Source organism: Chamaea fasciata, unplaced genomic scaffold, assembly GCF_029207755.1.
Source record: "Chamaea fasciata isolate MVZ Bird 193981 ecotype frontalis unplaced genomic scaffold, bChaFas1.0.hap1 SCAF_6, whole genome shotgun sequence".
Taxonomy (NCBI): Eukaryota; Metazoa; Chordata; class Aves; order Passeriformes; family Sylviidae; genus Chamaea; species Chamaea fasciata.
Window position 1 is genome coordinate 31,518,304 of NW_027094091.1, and position 21,402 is coordinate 31,539,705.

The window sequence follows — 21,402 nt, forward strand, 5'->3', positions numbered from 1 at the left end:
TCATCTGTGCTTACAAGCTCCCCTCTCTTGGTTACACTCAATAACAAAAGAGAATTTGACCATTTTTGTCATCTTGGACATTGTAAATATATTTATATGTAGAAATTTAATTATATTAAACAGTTTCAAGTAGTTAGCAGTTAGAATAAAATATTATGAGGAAAGACCATGCAAAGTGTTTAAAATGAAGACATGACTATAGCTTTTTGAAAAATTTGTAGGTAGTGGCAATCGAAATTGTAATTCAGTAGATACACCTACTTCAGAGGAAGATGAGGTTGCTTGATGGTTGCTGATTTTGGCTTCCCTGTTGCCAAGGGCAGGTTGTCAAGAGGAAATGCTAAAGGTGCAAGCTGGTCTGCGTCACAGAGGCCATGAGGCTTGAATTTTGTTAGCAGGTCATACAGAAGTGCAGATTTTTTTAGCAAGACACCAAAACGTGGAACTGTTTAGCTTTGATCTCTGAAGTTGTGTGAGTTGTTGTCCTGTGGTGGGCCTTGGTCACAGAAACTGAGGTCTGTAGCAGTTTCTTTTGTCAAGCTTGGAAACAACTGCTCAGCAGTGAATTCGGCTATTTAACCTCCCCTTTTAATTTCCTGCATGATATGACAGGTGGTGGAAATCTGTGTTCTCCAGGCCAAGGGATGCCAAACACATTAGTTATGCTTTGCCCACTGCTGAAAGCTATTGCTCATCAATCTTTTCCTGCCATTGGGAGAATCTTTTTTAAATTGCCCTTAAAGCCAGAGTATTTAAAATTTCATGTAAGAGGCTTAGGTCCACATATATCACATGTTTCATAGCTGAGAGGCAAGATACGGTTTACAGTAGCAGTTGAGCTCAAAATACAGTCCATACAGGATAAAAGGTTTAAACTGTAGATTAGCTGAACTGAGTGTGAATCAGAATTTCAGTAGCATCCTTTTTTCTTCAGTGGCTTGCAGTATAATGCAACTTCATAAGAATATTTCCATTTTCTCAAAAATGGAAATTTTTCATGTGTTCATTCTCAAAAAAAATGCAATCTTTTCTGCTCTGAAAATAATTTTTTCCTCAGTGAAAATAAACAATAACATGTAGAACTACTTCCCTTGAAATGTAGGGCATTTTATAAATAGAGATGTCTGTGTCCCTGAAATGCACTTGCAAGCATACTATAAACAAAAGCTACCCCATAGATTTTTTTTAAGGCACATGAGATGTGCATTATGATGTCAGGTCACATCAAACCAAGTCACACCAGAAAGACCAATAGAACTAATAAAAATTAATCTGTGTGTGCTCTTTCTTATCATAAATACAGACAATAGCTGGTAGTATTTCCCATTCCCTTTCCTCCAACCTTTGAGTTATTTGTGGGTCATTTTACACAGTGTTAAATAAAAATATGTATGTTTTCCAAGTACAATGAAGGTAGGTACTACAAGAACTGCCAGGAAAAGGTAGCTCTCACTGTAACTAAGTATTCCCCCATAACATATAGGTAGTTAGTAATATGACATAGTAAATGACTGAAAAAACAGTAACATGATACTTTTTATTCTTTGCATAGCATTATTATATTGAAAGTAAATTTGTAATTGTAGAGAAAATGGATACATTCCTAATCCAAATTCAACCGCCAAATTCTCCCTCTTGTTAATCTGTTCAAGATAGAGAAACAATATGCTGCTTACAAGGATATTCAGAAGCAATTCTACTACAGATCAGGACCATCACACTGTCTTTTAAAATATTTTTTTTATTTAAAGTAATATTTTAAAATAACATCTTAAAATAATTCCTCTTTTTTTGCCTGAGAAGACTTTATAACTTTTCAATATGGCCTTATCATCATATTATGTGATGACAAAAATATCTACCGTTTGCCTATATTAGTAGAGTGCACAAAATATGTAGAGTTATTTGCAATGGTTAGCATGTTTTTTGACATGGTATGCCAGGGTAGTTTTTAAACTGGTCTACTTGTTGAAAGAAAAATATGAGTGATCACAGGCTGGACATCTCTAGCATTTTTCTGCTGTACTGGGCATACCTGCTGTAAAAAGGTCAAGATGACACAGTAAAACGCTGGGATGCCAGGCTAGGTGTTCCACAGCTGAGATCTGGAAAGATTAACTGTTCTGAGCATCATTTGGCTTTGCGGGTTTCTGTTGTACACACCTGTAAAGCACAAGGTGATGACAGTAAATTAGCTCAGTTGCTTGTATTTGTTGTTTAGGAACGACTGGGATCCTCCTGACAGAAAGGTAGATACTCGCAAGTTCCGTTCTGAACCAAGGAGTATTTTTGAATACGAGCCAGGAAAGTCATCGATCCTTGAACATGAAAGACCGGTAAGACACATAAGTGAGATGGGTAATACAGTAAGAGATTTGGTAAGAGGTTATCTTTTTATTATTTACTATTATTAATAACTACTTAGAGGAATATTGAAGATTCATTTTCAAATACAATTTTGCCGCAATTTGTCTTTGCTCTTATATGATGGTTATGTTGAAAAATGGAGTTTGGCTTATTCGCTCAACTTACTTCTTCCGGTGTTTCCAAGAAATCACTACCGTGCAAACCTCATGGATGAGAGGCAGAACAGATGGAAACTGCTTTTTCTAATTAGTGTGCATCTACAGCACTTATTTTCAGTAGTGTTAACAGCACGTATAATATTTGATTAATTAATGCAGAAAAATAAAATATTTGCATTTTCAGGATGTGCTGAATTGTATGTCTAAGGAGATTTTTGTCAAATACTGGCCAAGGTTGCCCAGACAGGACTCGTCTGAACACAGCCCTGAGCAACCTGATATGATTAGACCTAACTTTAACAGAAGGTTGGGCTAGATGACCTCTGGGGGTACTTTCCAGCCTCAAATACTCTGTGATTTGAGGGAGTGTACATTAGCATGTAATTAGAAGTCTTTATTCCTGCTTTCTAAATAATGATTGAAATGTGGAATAAAGCCATGCTTAATGCTTGCAAAATGACAATTAACAGAAGTTTCCATTTGCTGAAAGACATTCACCCAGGCCTTCTAATTTAGCTTTGTGCATTCTTAATACTTTCTTATTTTAGGAAAGCTGTTATATATCAATGGCAATATTTTCTTTTCTTGGCCTTATACTTTGAGGTTGCAATGTTTGAGGGAGTCCAGTTTCAAAAAAGAGGTTTATGAAATCAGTACTGGATTTTTATTTGTGTCTGTATTACATGCTTGTTAACAGAATTTATTTTGCCAATTTAATGCAAATTAAGGAAATAACTGAATTTCTGAATATGCAGTATATCAACAGTGTGAAACACCTGAACCAAGCACCTTTTCCTTTGTTTTTGTGGTCTTTGCAGAAATCTAATTTTTGTTAGCTAGAAAACACAAAACTCTTCTCCTGTGAAATTGAGTTCCTGCAGAACTGATGTGTTTTTCAAAGAGGAAACTGGCATTTCTGTAGGAACTGGTAATGAATCAATATAATCAGTATCTGAGTGCAGATGAACTTAACAAATGATTTTATTTAAAAGGCAGTGTCATTTGACCTGAGCACTTTTTGAGTGTCATGGTTGCATTATAAACACTGAAGTAATTTTCCAACTACCAATTTTCCTTCCCAATGCCAAAGAGTAATAGCAGATTCAAATTAAAAATAAGAAAAGTGCATGGATTTCAGTGTATTCCAAGAATGGCCTCACTTTTCTAATAAATTACATTTTCCCCTAATGTAATGGGAACAAAAATAATTCATGTAACAATTGCAGTGCTGATGAATATTGTCAGAACTACATTTTTTCAATTCTAGCAAGCTGATGAAATACCAAAAAAGTGAGGGTTTATGATTATTCCTTTTTCCCACTTGCTTATGCATTTTACTTTTGCTAATCTAAATCAAGAGTTGGAATTTTGAGCTTTGTTTGGTCCTTAAAATATTTTTATGCCAAAAAGCTTTAGTCGTGTTGTACCTATTTAAGCAATATCCATCAAGGTAAGGTCATACTTTGTCATCTGAAGCTTAGACTAAAAGTTCAGGCTTAGCTGACATACATACAAGGAACCATCTCATTGTATAAGAATTTTTTTAAAGCTGAGAAGAGTACATTAATGTACAGAAAGGAGAGATTTTTTGTTTATGTATTATTCCGAGCTGTAAAAAATTGCAAATTGATATGAGATGAAAGTTGTGCTGACACTAGTTTAACATACTTGAAAAAATAGGGAGCTATAACAGTTTCATCCGTCTGGAATGTCTACTGTTGATAAAGATGCTATTTAGCTTTATGTAATTAAGATACTTCCTTTAGACCATGTTATTAACAGAAAATTAATTGATTTCACTGAGGTGTTTGTTTTCCTTGTATTCATTGAATGGGATATAGAAAGTAAAACTAACTTTGTAAAGGATGATCAGCAAAGCAGGTCAAAAGTTCTTTTCATTGTGCATAGGAAGAGCTGACATCTGAAAATAATGCATTGGTTCCAAATTCAGATGAAAACTCCAAATTCTCAAATGTGTCAGTACTGCATGAATTAAGTCTTCCACATTGATGATCTCAAACTGTCTGAAAAATGGTTTCAATGATACTGAAGGAAAGTATTAATATTAATGTGGAATATAAAATAAATGCAATAAATTAATATTGCAAAAGATGGACGTTTATTGTGTCTGAACTAGAAAGTCATACTTTATTAGTTTTGTCAAAACCAAAAAAGTCAAAGGGAGTTTTTCTAACACTCCAAATCCCCTTTTTTAAAAAAATTAAATAATTTACATGTCTACAAGATTGTAGTGTTGATGGCAAAGTAATCTGTTAAAAATATAAAATATTTACAGCTGCCTTGTATCATAATAAACAGGACAAGTCAGAATTGACAGATCAGCATTCCCTTTATTGGTGTAGGTAGTAGATTGGAATCAGTTGTGATTAATGTGGAGATGAGAACATGAGAAGAATAAAAGAAGCTGAGATTCAGTGTAAAACTAACATTTAGTGGGAAATACTATTCAGCAGATCCTCACTGATCAAAAGAAGATCTGCATTAATCAAAACAATGTGCGAAATAATAAACTAAAACACTGACCTAGTAACAAAGATAGATTGGTTAGGGATAACTGATTATCTTTCTTATAGATGCAGAAGGATGAGTGTACTTTCAAACTGCTGTATCATGTAGTAGCCTCTTCCAAGAAACAGTAAATTAATGTGTTTTCTTCCATAATTTGAATTTGGAAGAGTATAAAACATCAGCATAAAGGAGAAGCTTGGGATTAGTATTTTGAGATTACAGTAAAAGTTTGTGATATTAAGGCATTAAATAGTCTTACAAGACATGGTGATACAGCTCCTTTTTTTCCTATTTCAAAAAGCTACTGATAGGGTGGCACGTAAGTTGTTTTGATGTATGTTTCCATCTCAAGTGTCTGCAATTCAACTAAATATTCCTCTTTTTCTCCGACATCATCCAAACGATGAACTTGTTTCCTAAAATGGATGTTTGCTTTCCATTAAAAAGACAATGGCAATGTAACAAGTTAATCTTACTCATGTGGAAATGAAATTAAATTTTATTATTTACTAGTTTCTACCTTGTATATATGAGAAGCAATTCCTCCATACATATACATATATCTATTTCTGCAGTAGAGTATGAATGAAAGAATCTCAACGTTACTGTAAAAAAAGACCTCATAAAATTGGTACAAGCAATGCCTCTGTTTTCACTAGTTGTTTTATTCTAAGCATAAAAGTATACATGTGATAGTCAAATAAAACTGTGAGGGTAAATTTTGGTTCTAGATTTTTTAATCTCTGTTCAACATACAAATTTCCTACTGAGTTTATATGAAAGAGGAATTCATAATTAGAATTTTTAAAAATTACTCTTTTGTCAAATACAAGAAATAGACTGGGCTTGTTCCATGATATACATCTGTTGTTTTTGATTTAGTTTTTAGTGTAGTGAAAAATTGGAAATTTTCTTTAGAACATGCACATTTTCTTTGGAACATGCACAGATGCTTCTGACATCTCAATCTGGTTATCTGACTATTCTGCTTGGTATGCTTAATATTTCATTTAAAAATATTTCTTTACATAAAGAAATAGACTAAGTCCATCTGGCAGTAGACTTGGAGTTACCACAGCTATTTTAAAGTAGTCCAAAAGAGGGGAAAAAAAAAAAAAAAAAAAAAAAAAAAAAAAAAAAAAAAGAGAGAGAGAGAGAGAGAGGAAGAAAAAACGAAAGAAAAGAGAAAATTCTTTAATTCTTTAGAGGTAATAAAATGCCAAAGACAAATTTGCAACAGGCATCTCAGCCCACTGTTCCAGACAGGCTTCAGATTGGTGTCTGAACTTAGAAATGCAAAATACTGGTCTCCATGTAAGAACCATGTAATTCATGAGTTTAAATGCACAGTTTTGATTATTACCTGTGGATGTCTATTTGTGTATCAAACCAAGAACAGGTAAAGCTACATGTAATACTACAATGTAATTTTTTTCACTGTCAATGTTCTATACTTGAGTATCCTGATGTAGTGTTTTGTTGACCAGCTGGTGCATAAGGCAAAAGGAGTGAAGTTACTTAGTGGTCTTTAGTAGCATATTTTCAATAAATAATAATATTACAAAATTGCTAGATGAAGGATAGATTGTAGGATAGATTACTTGACTGGCAAGTCATAATAAGGGATTTTCCTTTATTGCTTTTACTTTCTATTCCAGTAGTTTGAGAGGTACTTTGTGAGACTAAGCCAAGTGCAGCTTTAAGTCAAACTGATGAATTCATTTTAAGACTCTTAGAAGGGGAGATAATACAAAAAGGTCTGTCCGCAAAACTCGCAGCCAAAAAGCCCAGCAAAATCAATTGCCTGTGTATTGATCTTGGTAGAACAGGGAATGCAATCCTCTCCAAAATTGCCAGGAAGCAGGGAATTTGCACCTTTAGTGCTCAGTTTCTTTTTGTTTGCTGCCCTCTGCGGTTGAAACTGTAAATTAAGGTGGATTTGGCCGCATGGAGTTAGCTTTACATACTTTGTAGCAGTCTCATTTTATTTGCAACTGCTACACAAGAAGAAAGGAAAACTTAGAAACTAGATAAAATACATTATTTCTAGCTTTTTATTTACTAGCAGAAACACAAGGGTTTTTAAGCTTGCAGCTAATTGCAAGAGTATTTGAAGTTGAAAAGGGAGGCGACTCCCATTCTCAATTTTATCTTCTTGGCTGGCTTGGGGGAGCCATCTGATTTGTCCGTGTGTTCTGCCTCCCTGCAAGGAGGGACATGGTTCCATCACTGTGTAGGTGTGGGGCTTCTGCTCTTCAGGGCACCTTGAGGCTCACAGGGTAATGTCAGTAGGCTGGGACTTCTCGGGCCTAAAGCTCCCCAATTCCATCTCTATATACATTTAAAATTAATTATTTGTTTACTTATTTGTTTGTTTATTTAATTAATGTAAATACACCTGTTTGTTGATACCAACATTTCTGTGAAAATTAATTTTTTGGTAAAATATAAAGGTTAAAACATGCAATATTTCAACATGTTGAAAGAAAAAAGTTTGGAGAAAGGATGGAAAAGAATTGTTTAGTAATGTCTTCTCAGATTATCCAGATGCAATTTGTGGATTTTTTTTAAGGTAAGCATAAAAAACCCTTTAAACATGGCAAGCATTCTCTGTAATGGGAACCAAGTTGATATACAGCAAAGTTATCTTCTGCGTTTTGCATCTGTCAGTTTTTGCCCTTATGCCTTCATAACCCTGTAGAAGAGAATCCTGTGGTTTTTTCTTAAATTAGTCATAATCTCTTTCAAATTCATACATTTTTAGAAGTCAGTTCATGGAATTAATTTCAGTAGTGTTTCTCTACGAAATACTTGGGTGTCTATAGTTGAGTTCAAGAACTTGTCATTAGTACTGCTGAGATACGGCTGTGGATGGTGGAAATGTAAGGGCAAAACTCCAAAGGAGCTTCACTTCCTAACTCTTCTGTGGAGCATAGCAAGTTTTTCATCTATGACATTCACTTCCCTCTCATTCACAGGAATTCTACTTCTCTTACTTGAAAGGGCATTGTGAAGATGAGTGTGTAAAACAGCTGGGCTCCAGATATTTCATGAACAGCTCATAGATACGTGAGCACCAAAGTAGTTGTGAAGGGTTGTTGACCTTTCAATAGAGCAGAGTTGGCAGGCTGTCCCAGTAACATCAAAAGCGGCAAGAAAAGTGCTGTAAGATGTTTAATTACCTGAAATGGTCAAGAGCACAATGTTATCTCTTGCAGAAAAGAGAAATAGCTGTATCTGATTGCTCTGGTCTACTGTCTACGGTGACTCTTTGGCTCCGGAGGAAAAAGTGTTACATACTTGATCACCAATGTCATTCTTTATGCAGGACCCTGTCTTCTTTGATGATTGCTCTCTAGGGCACACCATAATTAGTGTCTAGGTTCTGATAATTACAGTTATGGAAAAGCAAATTTTAAATCCAGAAACGTCTTTAACAAGAGGATTTCTCTGTTTCAGAGATCTTTAAGCCAACACTTCACTGTAATTGTGTGCTGCATGAAAGCCTGCATCAGATGCTACAAAGAAACTGAAGCTAGTTAGAAAGTAATTAATGCAGCCAAGTTTACAGTTGATTAGATATCCCATTGAGAGCTGCACTGTTTTGCACCGTCATGCTTTCATGCTGCTTGAATAAATCTGTCAATTATTCTTCTGTTCACTGGAGAAGTTCCTTAATACTATCTTCAACTCCTACTTTATCCCTTGGCTGTGAGAATTTTCAGATGAAAACAATGTATTTCACTGTTGAAAAAAATGCTTCATTATGTCAACAAGGCTATGAGAGAGAAAGCAATTCACAGTACTGCTGCAACAAATATTATGGAATGCATAATTTTTTGTTCCCTATGTTTGACTATAGTATGTAAAATACACCAGTTCCTTTTCATATGCTGAAGTGGCTTTTTAACATAGTGATGCTTGCATGATGCATATTCTTTATCTCTGCTCAGTGCTTGCTTCAAGACATCAAGATTCAGAATTAACATGCTTTTTGAGAAGACAAGGAATGACTGAACACAATACAGATAAAGTTGTGTCCTTACAGCTGATCAGATGGGCACTTTCTTGCCTGTGCTGGAGAAGACAATCATTTAAACCATCTTCCTAACAAGGAATCTTTAGCAGCATTGAATGTAATTAACTAATGCAGTGATGTTAAAGAAAAGGTCAAAGAGCTCCCTTAGCTTTAAAAGTATTTTACAATGCTTAACATCTTCCAGTCCTTGGAAGAACATCAACAGAAAGAGAAGTTAAAGCTACCAGTGAATGACAGCTCTTGAACACAGATATTCTCTATCTTAAATACCATCTTCATTCTTTGATTTTATTCCATTTCTTTCCCTGTATTTGTGTTATGTCTGTGTGTTTGTTGTTAAAGTGACATAGCATTTCTAGCACTTTGCTCAGTGTGTGCCTTTTCCTTCCCTTTTCCATCACAACTGCTCCAGACTGATCGCATAAACCCAGATGACATAGATTTAGAAAACGAACCCTGGTATAAATTCTTTTCAGAGCTGGAGTTTGGACATCCGGTAAGTGAGGACAGAATATTGATATTTACACTTTAGGAAAAAATATTTTTAGAAGGAGGAATTTAAATTACCAAATTCAGCAAGTATATGCCAGTAAAATTAATATAAGGGTTTTTGGGGTTTTTTTGAGGATGGGTAGTAAAGTCCCATGAATATAAGGATTTTGTTCAAATAAACTCTTGCTAGAGTAGTTATAGTAATAGCTTTAATAAGGAGTATGTATTAGACATATAGTAGTGTGTAAATATTTATTAACAAGACAAATTCCATGATAAACAGGGATGATTGCTAGTTTCCCTAATTTTTTTGCATTTGGCTGGATTATTTTTGTACAATCTTCTAGGACAGAAAAACAGGACAGTTTCCATTAGGGATGCTAAGTTACAAATCATATATTTTACTTAAAGGAATATATCTAAATTTAAATGTATGAAGCCATAAACAATTTTCTTATAGCAGGAAATACTGAGATGTATTTTTTCCCTTTTTTTAATCTCTTATATGAATACATGCAGAATACTAATTTTGTACCTGAACACAGAGATATGGGTTTGCTCTGTTTTCAAGCTGGACACCTGTTTGAATGGACAGACTTCAGTTCTGCTCCAACTTTCACAAATAGCCGTTACCTAAAAAGAGGGATCTGGCAAACAGCTGCTGTTTTGGACCTGCTGCAAGCACTTCTATTTAAAATTATAAACCTGAAGAGTTCCATTTGGCTGAAACACCTAAAAATCAGAAATATCTCAATTTTTCACCTTCGATTTCTTAAGTACTTGCAGTTCTTCTGCAAATGCCATAGGTTTAATTGTATCTAAGCACCTAAGGCTGTTTTACCATTTTTACAATGGTAAAACAGTAACATTGTCCTTGAGGCAAGACTGAGAACTAGGTTTCACTTCCTCCCTGCACAATGCCTTAACAACTAGATTGGAGATGCACCTGCTCTTGCTTTTGCACACTCCCTCTCTGGCTCCACAGAGCTCAAATTCTTTCCTGTACACTCTAACATCTCTAGGAAAAAGGATAGCAAATTTCTTCATCACAGAAAAGTGTCTAAGAGAACAGCTGGAATATCCAGACAGGCGGAAAATTAAAAGAAGTTAAAATCCCCTTAGAAAAAGGACGGAAGTTAACCCAAGCATTCCCTCAGTCTTTTTAAGCATTCTCATAGCTCCCCAGGATCCTCCCAAAGACTTTTTGAGTTTAAAAAGCAGAAGCCACAAGTCACAGACAGGAAATCCAAAGTAGGCATGAGCTTGACAGTATCAGGATTTAAAATATCCCCATTCTTTTCTTTCCCTCTCAGCCACCAGTTCTCTGGAGGCCTATCAGAGTTTTAATTAGTGACATGCCAGGCTACATGAGGAGCCTGGGCAGTTGACACAGGGCCCTGGAGGACACCCTGGAACCAGGCACCTTAGTCCCTTTCTGTACCTAGCCATAAACCAAAATCAGGACTCCCTGCTACTTCAGGGAGAGCAGAAGAAAAAAAAATCATACACTCTTTTAAAACCTTAATGGTTTAATCATAGCATTTAAAAAAAGCTACCCATTGAATGCCCTCTGAAAATATATTATTTTAAAAAAAGGTAAATATATCTGGGTTTAATTTCTTGTGCAGTGTCTATAATGTTATCACATTGTCATGGATTACTTTTATCTCCATTATCCTGCCATTCAAGTAGTTTTGGCATTCCTCCCTTTAGGTGGGTAGAAACAGTATGGATAAATTCTTCTGATGAACCATAACTCAACAATATTTTACTGATAACAATAACTTTTAAGATAAAGTATATTGAAATTCCTCCAAGAGAGCATAACTGGGAGATACTTCACATTTTCTCTGTCAGTATTAAAAACTGCTGGTATTTATTCAACCATTCCAGTTGTAAATTTTACCACCTAAAGTTACTAACATTTTATTAGGATATTTTAAAAATAACACATTTATCCTTCCATTCTACCCATGTGTGTCACTCTTTGTATCTGGCACTGTCAACACTTAATTTCTAACTGTGTCACCTTTTCCACATGTTTCATTCCTTGCTGCCATTGATTCTACTCCATTTCATCTCTACATTTCTGCTTTTATGATGCAGCCACCTAAAAAGCTTTTGGACTATGTTCAAGACTGTTCTTCTGGTGTTTCCAATGAGGTAAATGAATGGTTCTTTTTCAGATGATTCTCTTGGGAAGAAGGGTTGAAATGCTCACCATTTATGTCTTAGGTTTGTTAAAATTTAGTGGTTTCCTTCTGATAGCTATGAGACATTTCTAATGCACAATCATTGTATCTTTGTCTTCATATCTTTCCAGATCACTAGTGCATTTGGATGTTGATCTTATTATCCTAGGAACTGTGAGTCCTTATCCCCAAAACTTCTCAGAGATTAACACCCAGAATTACACAACACTCCATACGTCTCTAACTCTTTGACAAATTCCCACTTTTCAGAGTTGGGCAAGTGCATTGCACAATTAATCCATCAGCACAGTATCTTTTTTATTAAAATATCTGAGTGCAAATTCTGTGTGTCAAGTGAAAGCCTTTGTGGCTAAGCTGTCATCTCTCCAATTAAGTATTTATGACTAAGGTTGCTCATCAGGTAAAACAGCAGTTAATAGTACGGTTGGAATTGATAACTCAGGATTGACAGTTGCTGTCAGTACTCCAAATAAAATTCATCAAGATCGGGTAGTGGGCTGACATTGCCCTACTCTGAGTGGGAGAGATTCAGCCTTTCATTCCTTCTCCACTCCCTCACCATTTTTACAGCGTTAGGGCAAAAGCCAGTGAATCTTTTACTGGCAACTTTGCTTCATATGGTGGCTTTACTTCATTCATATTTGTGATTCACTCTCATCTTCCGTAGTTTCTCCAAAAGTTAAACTCAAATTGTGGTCTTAAATTGTTAATTGTTCACAATTTACTCTGGTTTGGTTTTAAGTTCTCTGTACATCTAGAAAAACCTCATAGTTATGAAATTTGGGTCCAGTTCTCTGATAGAAAAAATTTCTAGGTCTTTTCTAATTCCTGTTGGTTTTCAATATATCAAGGAAGACAATTTAAACACCCTAACATGACTGAAATATTCCCATGTTTAGTAGGTCTGGGTAAAATGGCTATTAAGTAACACTGATTTTCTCTTTGATTAATTTACAAAAAGTCCTGTCTTTAATTTTAAAATTTTAATAATCTTTAAATATGATAAATCATGTTCAAAAACAACAGGAACTTAATATTTCTCTGGAGGGGGAGACTATTCAAAATAACTTGATAAAGTATTATAAAAATCATGCAAACAAGCCGATTTGTTATTTACCTTTTACTTTTGCCTACTTTCCCTAGCTCCATTTTTAGTCAACATTAAAGCCTTGATGAATGAAAGCAGCTAAAATACAGGCTTAATTTTAAATGTATATCCATTTTTTTAGTAAAACCGAAGTATTCAAAAAAGACTGTATTTGGTAGTTTGGAGTTGTCATCTCCAATATTTTTTTTTTCAAGTGGCCTTTATTCATATAGAACAGTGTTAAATATTGTGGAAGATGGCTAATTATCTTAGGAGGTGGGAGAGAGGTGTTCAGCTGGGCCATCTAAAAGTAGGTCAGTAAACGGCCAAGAGCTGACAGGACAGCTGCAAACAGTAAAACAAGCAGTAAAAAAACCCCCACACCCAGTCTTTACTTTCACCTTTCCTCTTCATGTCACGTCAGTGAAGCTCTGCCTGTGGAGAGAAGGTATAAACTCCACACGTTCTATAAACAATAACATATGTCTGTAGCAAAAATTAGTGTTGTAGAATGGGCAACATACAGGATCTATCATACAGAAAAAACTTCAAAGCCAGCATCATATAAAGGATAAAAGGGCAAGTTACATTCAAAGGTGATAAGAGAATCTGATAGGATGAAAAGTAAAAGCCATATAGTAACCCAGCAGTCAATTTTGGCATGATATGCACTTCTAGCCATCTTAGGCTGATTAGTGACACACTGTGTATGGCCTGGGGAATGCTGTGGATAAGGAAGATCCCTCTGGTATGATTTCCATTATGTGGTTTACCCGTAGCCTTCCATAGGAGACAGTGAGGATCTGCTCTGCCTTTGGGAGTGACATTATGGTCTGTACAGCCATGGAGCTGCTACAGGTGGTGAGAAGCAATCACTGCCTCAGGGCCCTTTGGCCACTGTCACCTCACAGGTGGTCAGTGGTTGCTAGTGGAAGTGGTTGGCATCTGCACAAAAGAATCCACAATGACAAATTATCTGCAGTGTTTGTACCACCTCGTGCAACAATTCTGAGAGATCACCTGTGGTCCTGAGTTTACTTCCTGGCTGGTTGCAGACCATGGCAGTGACTGGACAAGAGTAGGAAGATGGTTGTGGCCAGTTTTGAAATGAGACTTGGAAGTTTTCCAGGACAGGCTGAATGTGCATTTTATGGACAGTGTAAGGAAGCACACAGACCTGAGGTTTTTGCTTGCTGTAGTTATACTGGCTGTAGGTGTGAGCGACACTGTCTGGCTTCTATAGTTTTACTGCAGACAGACCTCAGAGTATTGGATATATATCTTAAAATCATTGAATTTGGAGAGTGATGGAGGAATTGCTACAAAGTACTTTTAAGCCTTCAGAGAGTGTAAAGAAAAACCTGAAAATATGAACTGTGTGAACATTTGGAAATATCTTAGCTCAAGTTTTAGATAAGATATGTTTCATATTGCAGCATGTTTGTGTGGCTCTCCCTGTCCCACAGTCCTACAAAATCTGTTCCCAAATATTCTAAGACTACTGGTAACTTCTGGAGGTGTACCTGAGTATCAGTTAACAAATTGGGTGAATTCCTCTTCATGAACTTGCAAATCAAATCACATCACTGGGGGAAAAAAATCTGACAAAAGAAAGGACTTATACAGGCCATGAGTGCCTTTACTTTGGCAGTCCTTCAAGACAAGGATTTTTCCATGCAGGAAAAAGCCAAGAAGACTCTCTATAAAGGGGAAAAATATTTTCTGCACCTTAGAAATCAGTATGATAGTCCTATTTCTAGTCCACTGGGTTATGGAAAGCTGAAATGATATGCCAGGAACTTGAAAGAAATTTAATTCTTGAACTTGACTGCTTTGTACCCATGAAGAAATACCCCAGGAACCACGCAGTTCATTCTAGATTCATACCTGGTTACCAGAATCATAATATTACTTAATTCTGACTGAAGGCTTGAAATGGTTGATTTAAAATCAGTAGTCATTCAAGGCTGACTTTGTGTTAATAATACAATTATGGAAGTTACATCTCCCAGAGTTCATGCAGCAGCTACATCTGTAACTCCAGAAGCAATGACTAATGTTCTGTGATGAGAACTGTTCTTACCAGGATTATAAGGTATATAAGGCCAGTTGATGACCACAAACAACATGGGATTGACAAAAGTTTCTGGCTATTATTGACAGTGTGATTTTGGTGAGTAACTGAGGGATGAGGAGAAGCTTTGCAGACCTCACATGTACATGAAGGAATAATTGTTAGTTTTTTATGATTTTATAGTAAAGATTTGTTTCAGCTGTTTTGTGTCTGGTTTTGAAAAGTCTATAGAAAAGCATGATTTGGGATCATTATTTGGCAGTGCTTTAAAGGAAAAAAATATTACTGAAGTAGAATAGGAAATGAAATCTAGTGATGCTTTTTAAAAGCTGCATAATTTATTCTCATGAAATGTTGCTGTGTCGGTGATGGAGTGCCCAGGATGTTAATCATCATGGGCTGTTGTTATAGGATTTGCCAGAGAGTAACAAAGAGTTATCAAACATGGTAAACAAAAATTGTCAATCTTTTTTCAAATACAAACATAACAATCCATGTGCTTGTTTTCACAGGCTTCCTTGTATCATCACTATTCAACAGACAGAGGCCTGGACAGGCCCTCTAGGTAAGAAATACTATCTATTACTTCAGCAGACACAGATTATCCAGCCTGAGCGTCTTCTTTGGAACCTGAAATCAGCAGATTTTGTGAAGAGTCAGATTTTAACATTCACCTTGTGAGCTACTGGCAAATTAGATGCTTGGAGAGAGTGTTGATTTTGATATGATGTGTAGATTTTATTTTAGTTTTCCAAGGACTTGGTGTTCACATTCAAATTTACCATACTGTGTTCTAGGTCTTTCCACTAACATCCCTGAGCCTCTCTCTCAACAGCAGTGATTTATTCTTTACCCTTACTGCCTGAAGCATATCAGTGCTGTTTTCCTGAGCATGATGCCTTGACTGTTCTCGATCTCTTTTTCCTATCTTTGCATTTAAATTCTAGTTCCAAAATGTAGTCTAAAACAACTCAATGCTTTTATTTCAAAGAAAATGGCATAGTAATGTTGTGTAAAGATTTAAATCAATCAGGTTAAGAACAAATTAATCTTCTCACTGGGAAATAGGCTGTAAGATGTGTGAGACCAGTTGCTTCTTCCCTTTACATGTTTTTCATGTATTTATTTTGGTATTTTTTAATCCTTAAACCAATTATATAAATAAGACCTTACTTCTAAAACTCCTGAATTCTGATGTCAGAATCAGAAGCGTACTGATACGCTTTTTTTCTGCAGTTCTGCAAGTACTGCAAGTGACTACAGGAAGCGAAGGAAGTCAGAACCTGCTGTAAGTCATCAGAGGGCACCCAGTGATCAGAATGCCAACAGACCTAACCTGGGCCGTACAGACACACAGGGCCCATGCACCACCCTTAGGAAGCCTTTAACTAGCTCATCTCCTTCTTCTCCATCAAGAGCAAAAGGTAAGAGGGGACCTTTTTTTTTGTTAACAGAAAACTACTGATGATGTGTTGTACTATATGTTGGTAGCAACTGCCTCTTGTCACTCGGTGCATTGCCCCAGGGGATGTGATGTGAAGCAACAGCTTTGGGCCTTTCATGAAAGGCTAACTTGTTTATTTATTCTTATGGGTGTAATTTTAAGCTGAAAAGCTGGATTTGTAACAAGGATTTTCCAGTTTCAACTGGTTGTTCTAACAAAAGAGAACTGAAGACCAATTAAAAGAAGACTATGAATTCCACCACAATATATAAACCCTAACATTTTTATTAACTCTACTACCCTCTCACTAGATTATTGTGATTTTAAAACTAGTTTTATTATATTGAGAAAGTAATTTGGACAAATAACCTGTAAGATTAAAGATGGGTTTCCAGGATAACAGACCTTTTAAAATCCATAGCTGATGTCTTAGACATTGTCAGTTATCGGGACCTAATGTAATCAAGCAAATATCCACAGTTATCAGGACCTAATTTAATCAAAAGAGCGTCCATAGTCTGATTTTTTTTTACTTTCTAAATCCTTGAAAACACTTAATACAGCTGATGCAATCTAATTAGCTTATTTTTGGCAAGTAACTCACCATCCTTTTACTGTTTTCCACTTCTCTCCAGGAAAGAGATCACAGAGTCAGTTGTTCATTTGGGTTGGGAGGTTTGGGTGGGTTTTTCTAGAAAGACAAAAAGCTTCCAGTAAAATATAAAACAGAAGTAATATATAGAAAAATACTGCATACAATATGTCTCCTTCTGTTCAAATTACTACTATTCTCTTAATTGCTCTATTTTGCAGCTGTATTAATCAGTAAACCTCTGTAAAAGTAAATTCTCAGTGAAAAGAACATAATATCTAGACTGCAACAGAATGTGTCAAAGAAAAGCAGTGAGGAACATTGAGAGTGAGGTGGATGAAAAGCAAATGTATGTTAAACATTTAAAATATTAAAGTGTTATAGCAGTAATTTTAAAAGTTGATTAACTCATCCATATGGTTTACCAGGCCAGGCAGTAAAAAGTTGATAAATTCCACTTGCATGCACATGCCTTTGACTCCACCACCAATAACAAGCACTAAGCATGACTTCAACACTTCCTGTGTTTGAAAATCCTTCCATTAAGAATATCTTCCACAGCCAATTAGCTTTCAGGTGACACTGTTCTTTTCCAGCATTATGATCCCTGTATAATTTTTCTTGCAATTAACCAATTTGTTAAAGAAGGGAGCACATTATAGACTTTGATCAGCATGAGTTTTGAACTCACGTGTTCCAGTTTCAGATCTAGATTGAGTTTTTTCTAGAAAGCAGACTGAGCTGTTTGAAGCATCCTTCCTGAACTGAATGTTGCCACTTGAGACCATTTTGGAAAGTTCAGTACAATTATGAAAGACCGCTATTCCAAATTTGTCTCATAGTGTCTTCTAGATCTACCATGCACATAAAAATATGTCTTAAAGCTTGAAAATTCAGGCCTTTTTTATGGAAGTCAATCTAAGGATTATTTTTACTTCTACATTGTGGTTAGGCTCAGTAAACTGACATACCTTCCTTTACATTTACATAGCACTTCCTGAGCTGCCTTGTTCTGCCCTGCATAAGCTGTACAAAACACTGCTCCTGTCAGTGCTATCACACAGGGAAGGAGCAGGATACCTGTGAATGACTTCGAGAAATTTCCTAATTGATCGGATACAAAGATTAATCTTTATATTAACTATCTTAGAATATGTGGATGCTTTGAACTCAGAGCATTATACAGGTTAAAAATCCTAAACAACTTTTTTCAGAATGCCCAGGTGGAAAAGTCAGTATTACCCTGAGGTCTAGATTTGTTGTGTGGCTGCATCTTTAAATCCTTTGCGGCTTTTATTGTCTGTTGACCTGCTTAAAAATCCTAATTAATCCCCAATTAATGCCTGGTTTCTTATGTTGCTTTAATGGCAGGAGTTGTGGAGGACGTAACATCTCCATAATTAATAAGGAATTCTTTTTGTTGTTCAAATTATCATGAGTGCATTTTTGCAGCTGGAAAATAATTTCATTATTAGTTCTGCTGTCTGACCTAAGCTGATAGATGCACTAATTGCTATCTCTTTTCTAGTCCTTCTGATACTTACTGATGCTAATTCCAACTTTCTGAATCTTTTAATTTCTGGAAATGTCTCTTTTTTACCATGCTGCTCTATGGATTATAAAGGTGGGGATATTAGCAAAGTATATCCATCCCTTTTAAGTTACTCGGTGCACAACCACAACACCTCAAATGAATTAGATTACTGTAGCACTTACAGACAACATTTAGCTGTTCCAAATGATTCAAGAAGGGCAGCCAGCTACAAGAATGGCTGGCAAATGACTCGCCAAAATGCAGAAGTCTGGAGTAGCACAGAGGAAGCTGCTTCTCCAAAGAGGAAATCCCGTAGCTGTGATGACCTGTTAACAGATGATCACGACAGCTACCCTGATGCACAGGCCAAGGCTGAAAGCATGGGCTCTCTTTTATGTGAGGAAGACTCCAAAGAAATTTGCTCAATGAACTGGAACTCCCCATATGTTGAGAGCCGCAGTAGTGGCAGGTCAAGGGTTCGTCACAGATCTGCACATGACACTCCAGGTTTCCTGAAGATGTACAAAAAGATGCATCGCATCAATCGCAAGGACTTGATGAATTCTGAGATGATTTGTTCTGTCAAGTCCAGAATACTGCAATATGAAAAAGAACAGCACAAAGGTATTCTTCAAGGCTGGAGAGAGTCTTCTACTGAGGAGGTGCCCAGAGACATGGTGCCAACCAGAATATCTGAATTTGAAAAGTTAATTCAGAAGTCAAAATCAATGCCGAACCTTGGTGATGACATGTTGTCAACTGTTACATTAGAGCCTCCTAAAAATGGCTTGTGTCCAAAGAGGCGATTTTCTATTGAATCCCTGCTGGAAGAAGAAACTCCAGTCAGACATCCCTCTCAGGTACAACAGAGCTACAAGTCTAAAACCCTGGTGCCAATTCATATTGAAGTAACCAGTGATGAGCCACAACGATCACATATAGATTTTTCAGACAGCGATCAAGATGGAGTGGTTTCTGATCTCAGTGACTTTATCCAGATAGAGGGTTCATCCTTTTGTAGTGAAAGTGACTTTGATCACTTTTCCTTCACTTCATCTGAAAGCTTTTATGGATCTGGCCATCACCACCATCACCATCACCACCACCACAGGCATCTCATCAGCTCCTGCAAAGGGCGATGTCCAGCATCCTACACCCGCTTCACCACCATGCTAAAACATGAAAGGGCTAAGCAAGAAACCACCGAAGATCCAAGGAGACAGGAAGCAGAATCTGGCCTGTCTAAGATAGCATTCCTCGTCAGTCCAGTGCCTTTCCGGAGGAAAAAAAGTGCAGCTCCTAAAAAACAAACTGAAAAGAAAAAATGCAAGTCATCTGTATTTGAAGCACTAGATTCTGCACTTAAAGACATCTGTGACCAAATTAAAGCTGAAAAAAGGCGGGGAAGCTTGCCCGACAACAGTATATTACACAGACTTATTACTGAGCTGCTTCCAGACATTCCAGAAAGGAATTCATCTCTTAAAGCTCTGAAAAAGAGTCCCACGCACCAGCCTTTTCATCCACTGCCTCAAGATGGTGCTATCCATTGTCCACTGTACCAGAATGATTGTGGAAGATTACCTCTTAGTGCCTCTTTTCCAGACATGGATGCAACTAACAACAATGATAGTGCACTGTGTTTCCAAGGTGGATTAACTTTCTTCCTCTGTCCTTGTGATTGACTTATCCAACCTTACCTTACTCCCTGTGTTTCCCACCCTTTCTCATTCCACTTTGTGTTGTCTATAAGAAGCTTTCATTCCACAAAATGCTTAGTGAAGGACATCATTTTCACATAGGTGTTGAGGATAGATAAATTTGCTGTCTATTCACAAAATACAGTAATCAGGACAACGGAAGTAGCAGTGCATTTCAACTGATTGAAACTAAATTATTTCTATAAATTATAAAGATGTTATTAAGCAGTGAATTCATGCATCACAAGATGCTGGTTAAACTGAAAACAATATGCAGAAAACCCTTCCTTTATCACTGAGATAAAAAGAATCAGAATCTATAATGTGTTTTACTATATAATTTTGTTAAATGTAAGGGATAAAAATGCTGTTAATTCTGCCACTATCATAGCAAGTTGATTCTGTTTTCTTATGAATCCACTGCTTTGTGTTACTTTTTGTGAATAGATATTAAAGGTCATTTTAGGAAGTTTCCATTCCCACTGTTCAAACAATACAATTTCCAATTTCTGTGGCAGCAAAACTAATTCTTTCCATAGAATTTCAAAATTTCTATAAAATTTTGAGAAATTTCCTGTCTTCTTAGAAGGGAATTTCTCAATAACCAAAACGTGAATGAAATTGTCAGGGTAAGTACGACCAATCTGTTTCTAAAGGTACTACTTTGAGTTATTCGTTGCTCTGCTTCTTTTTTTCCTTTTTTCTTTTATTTTAATCAAAAAAAGAAAAAATTACATGAAAGATATTATTGAAATCCCAAATGGATGTAAGAGAGAATGTCTTTAATATAGAAATTATACAATATTTGGTCAGACTCATCCTTATTCTCATATATTTTTGTGTCACTTTTGCAAGTAGCGCAAAAATAAATATGTATTTCAAGAGAAATCAGAATTGAAGCTATTACCATCTTTTCTTAACGAGTTGTAATAGACATATTTAGATTAGAAAATGTGGTAAAAAACAGCTATAAAACACAGCTCAGAATTGAATTAGTCATACTTGAGGCCTGATCATGATTAACCCTGGCAGACAGTACTACATGATGAGACTTAAACTGTTGAAAAATGTGCTGGTCACATATTATAGTCTCTAAATGAGAATTTTCCAGTATGTGAAAATAAGGAAATCCATATTGCAAAGTAAATGTGGATTTCTAATAGCTTTTGCTGC

The 21,402-nt window shown here is 36.1% G+C and overlaps 1 protein-coding gene across 7 annotated transcripts in view; it reads left to right on the plus strand.

Annotated features, from left to right (window-relative positions):
- Positions 1–21,402, plus strand: part of SORBS2 (sorbin and SH3 domain containing 2) — a 148,461-nt gene that overhangs the window by 102,771 nt on the left and 24,288 nt on the right. For 3 of the 7 annotated variants that reach the window (XM_066185869.1, XM_066185870.1, XM_066185875.1), the window contains 5 exons: positions 2,222–2,336; positions 9,506–9,589; positions 11,692–11,748; positions 15,472–15,524; positions 16,196–16,383. In XM_066185869.1, coding sequence (XP_066041966.1) covers positions 2,222–2,336; positions 9,506–9,589; positions 11,692–11,748; positions 15,472–15,524; positions 16,196–16,383 — 497 coding nt within the window. Of the gene's footprint in view, positions 1–2,221; positions 2,337–9,505; positions 9,590–11,691; positions 11,749–15,471; positions 15,525–16,195; positions 16,384–18,619; positions 20,180–21,402 lie in introns of all 7 variants that reach the window. The other 4 variants (XM_066185873.1, XM_066185874.1, XM_066185871.1 and 1 more) reach the window with 2 other exon arrangements.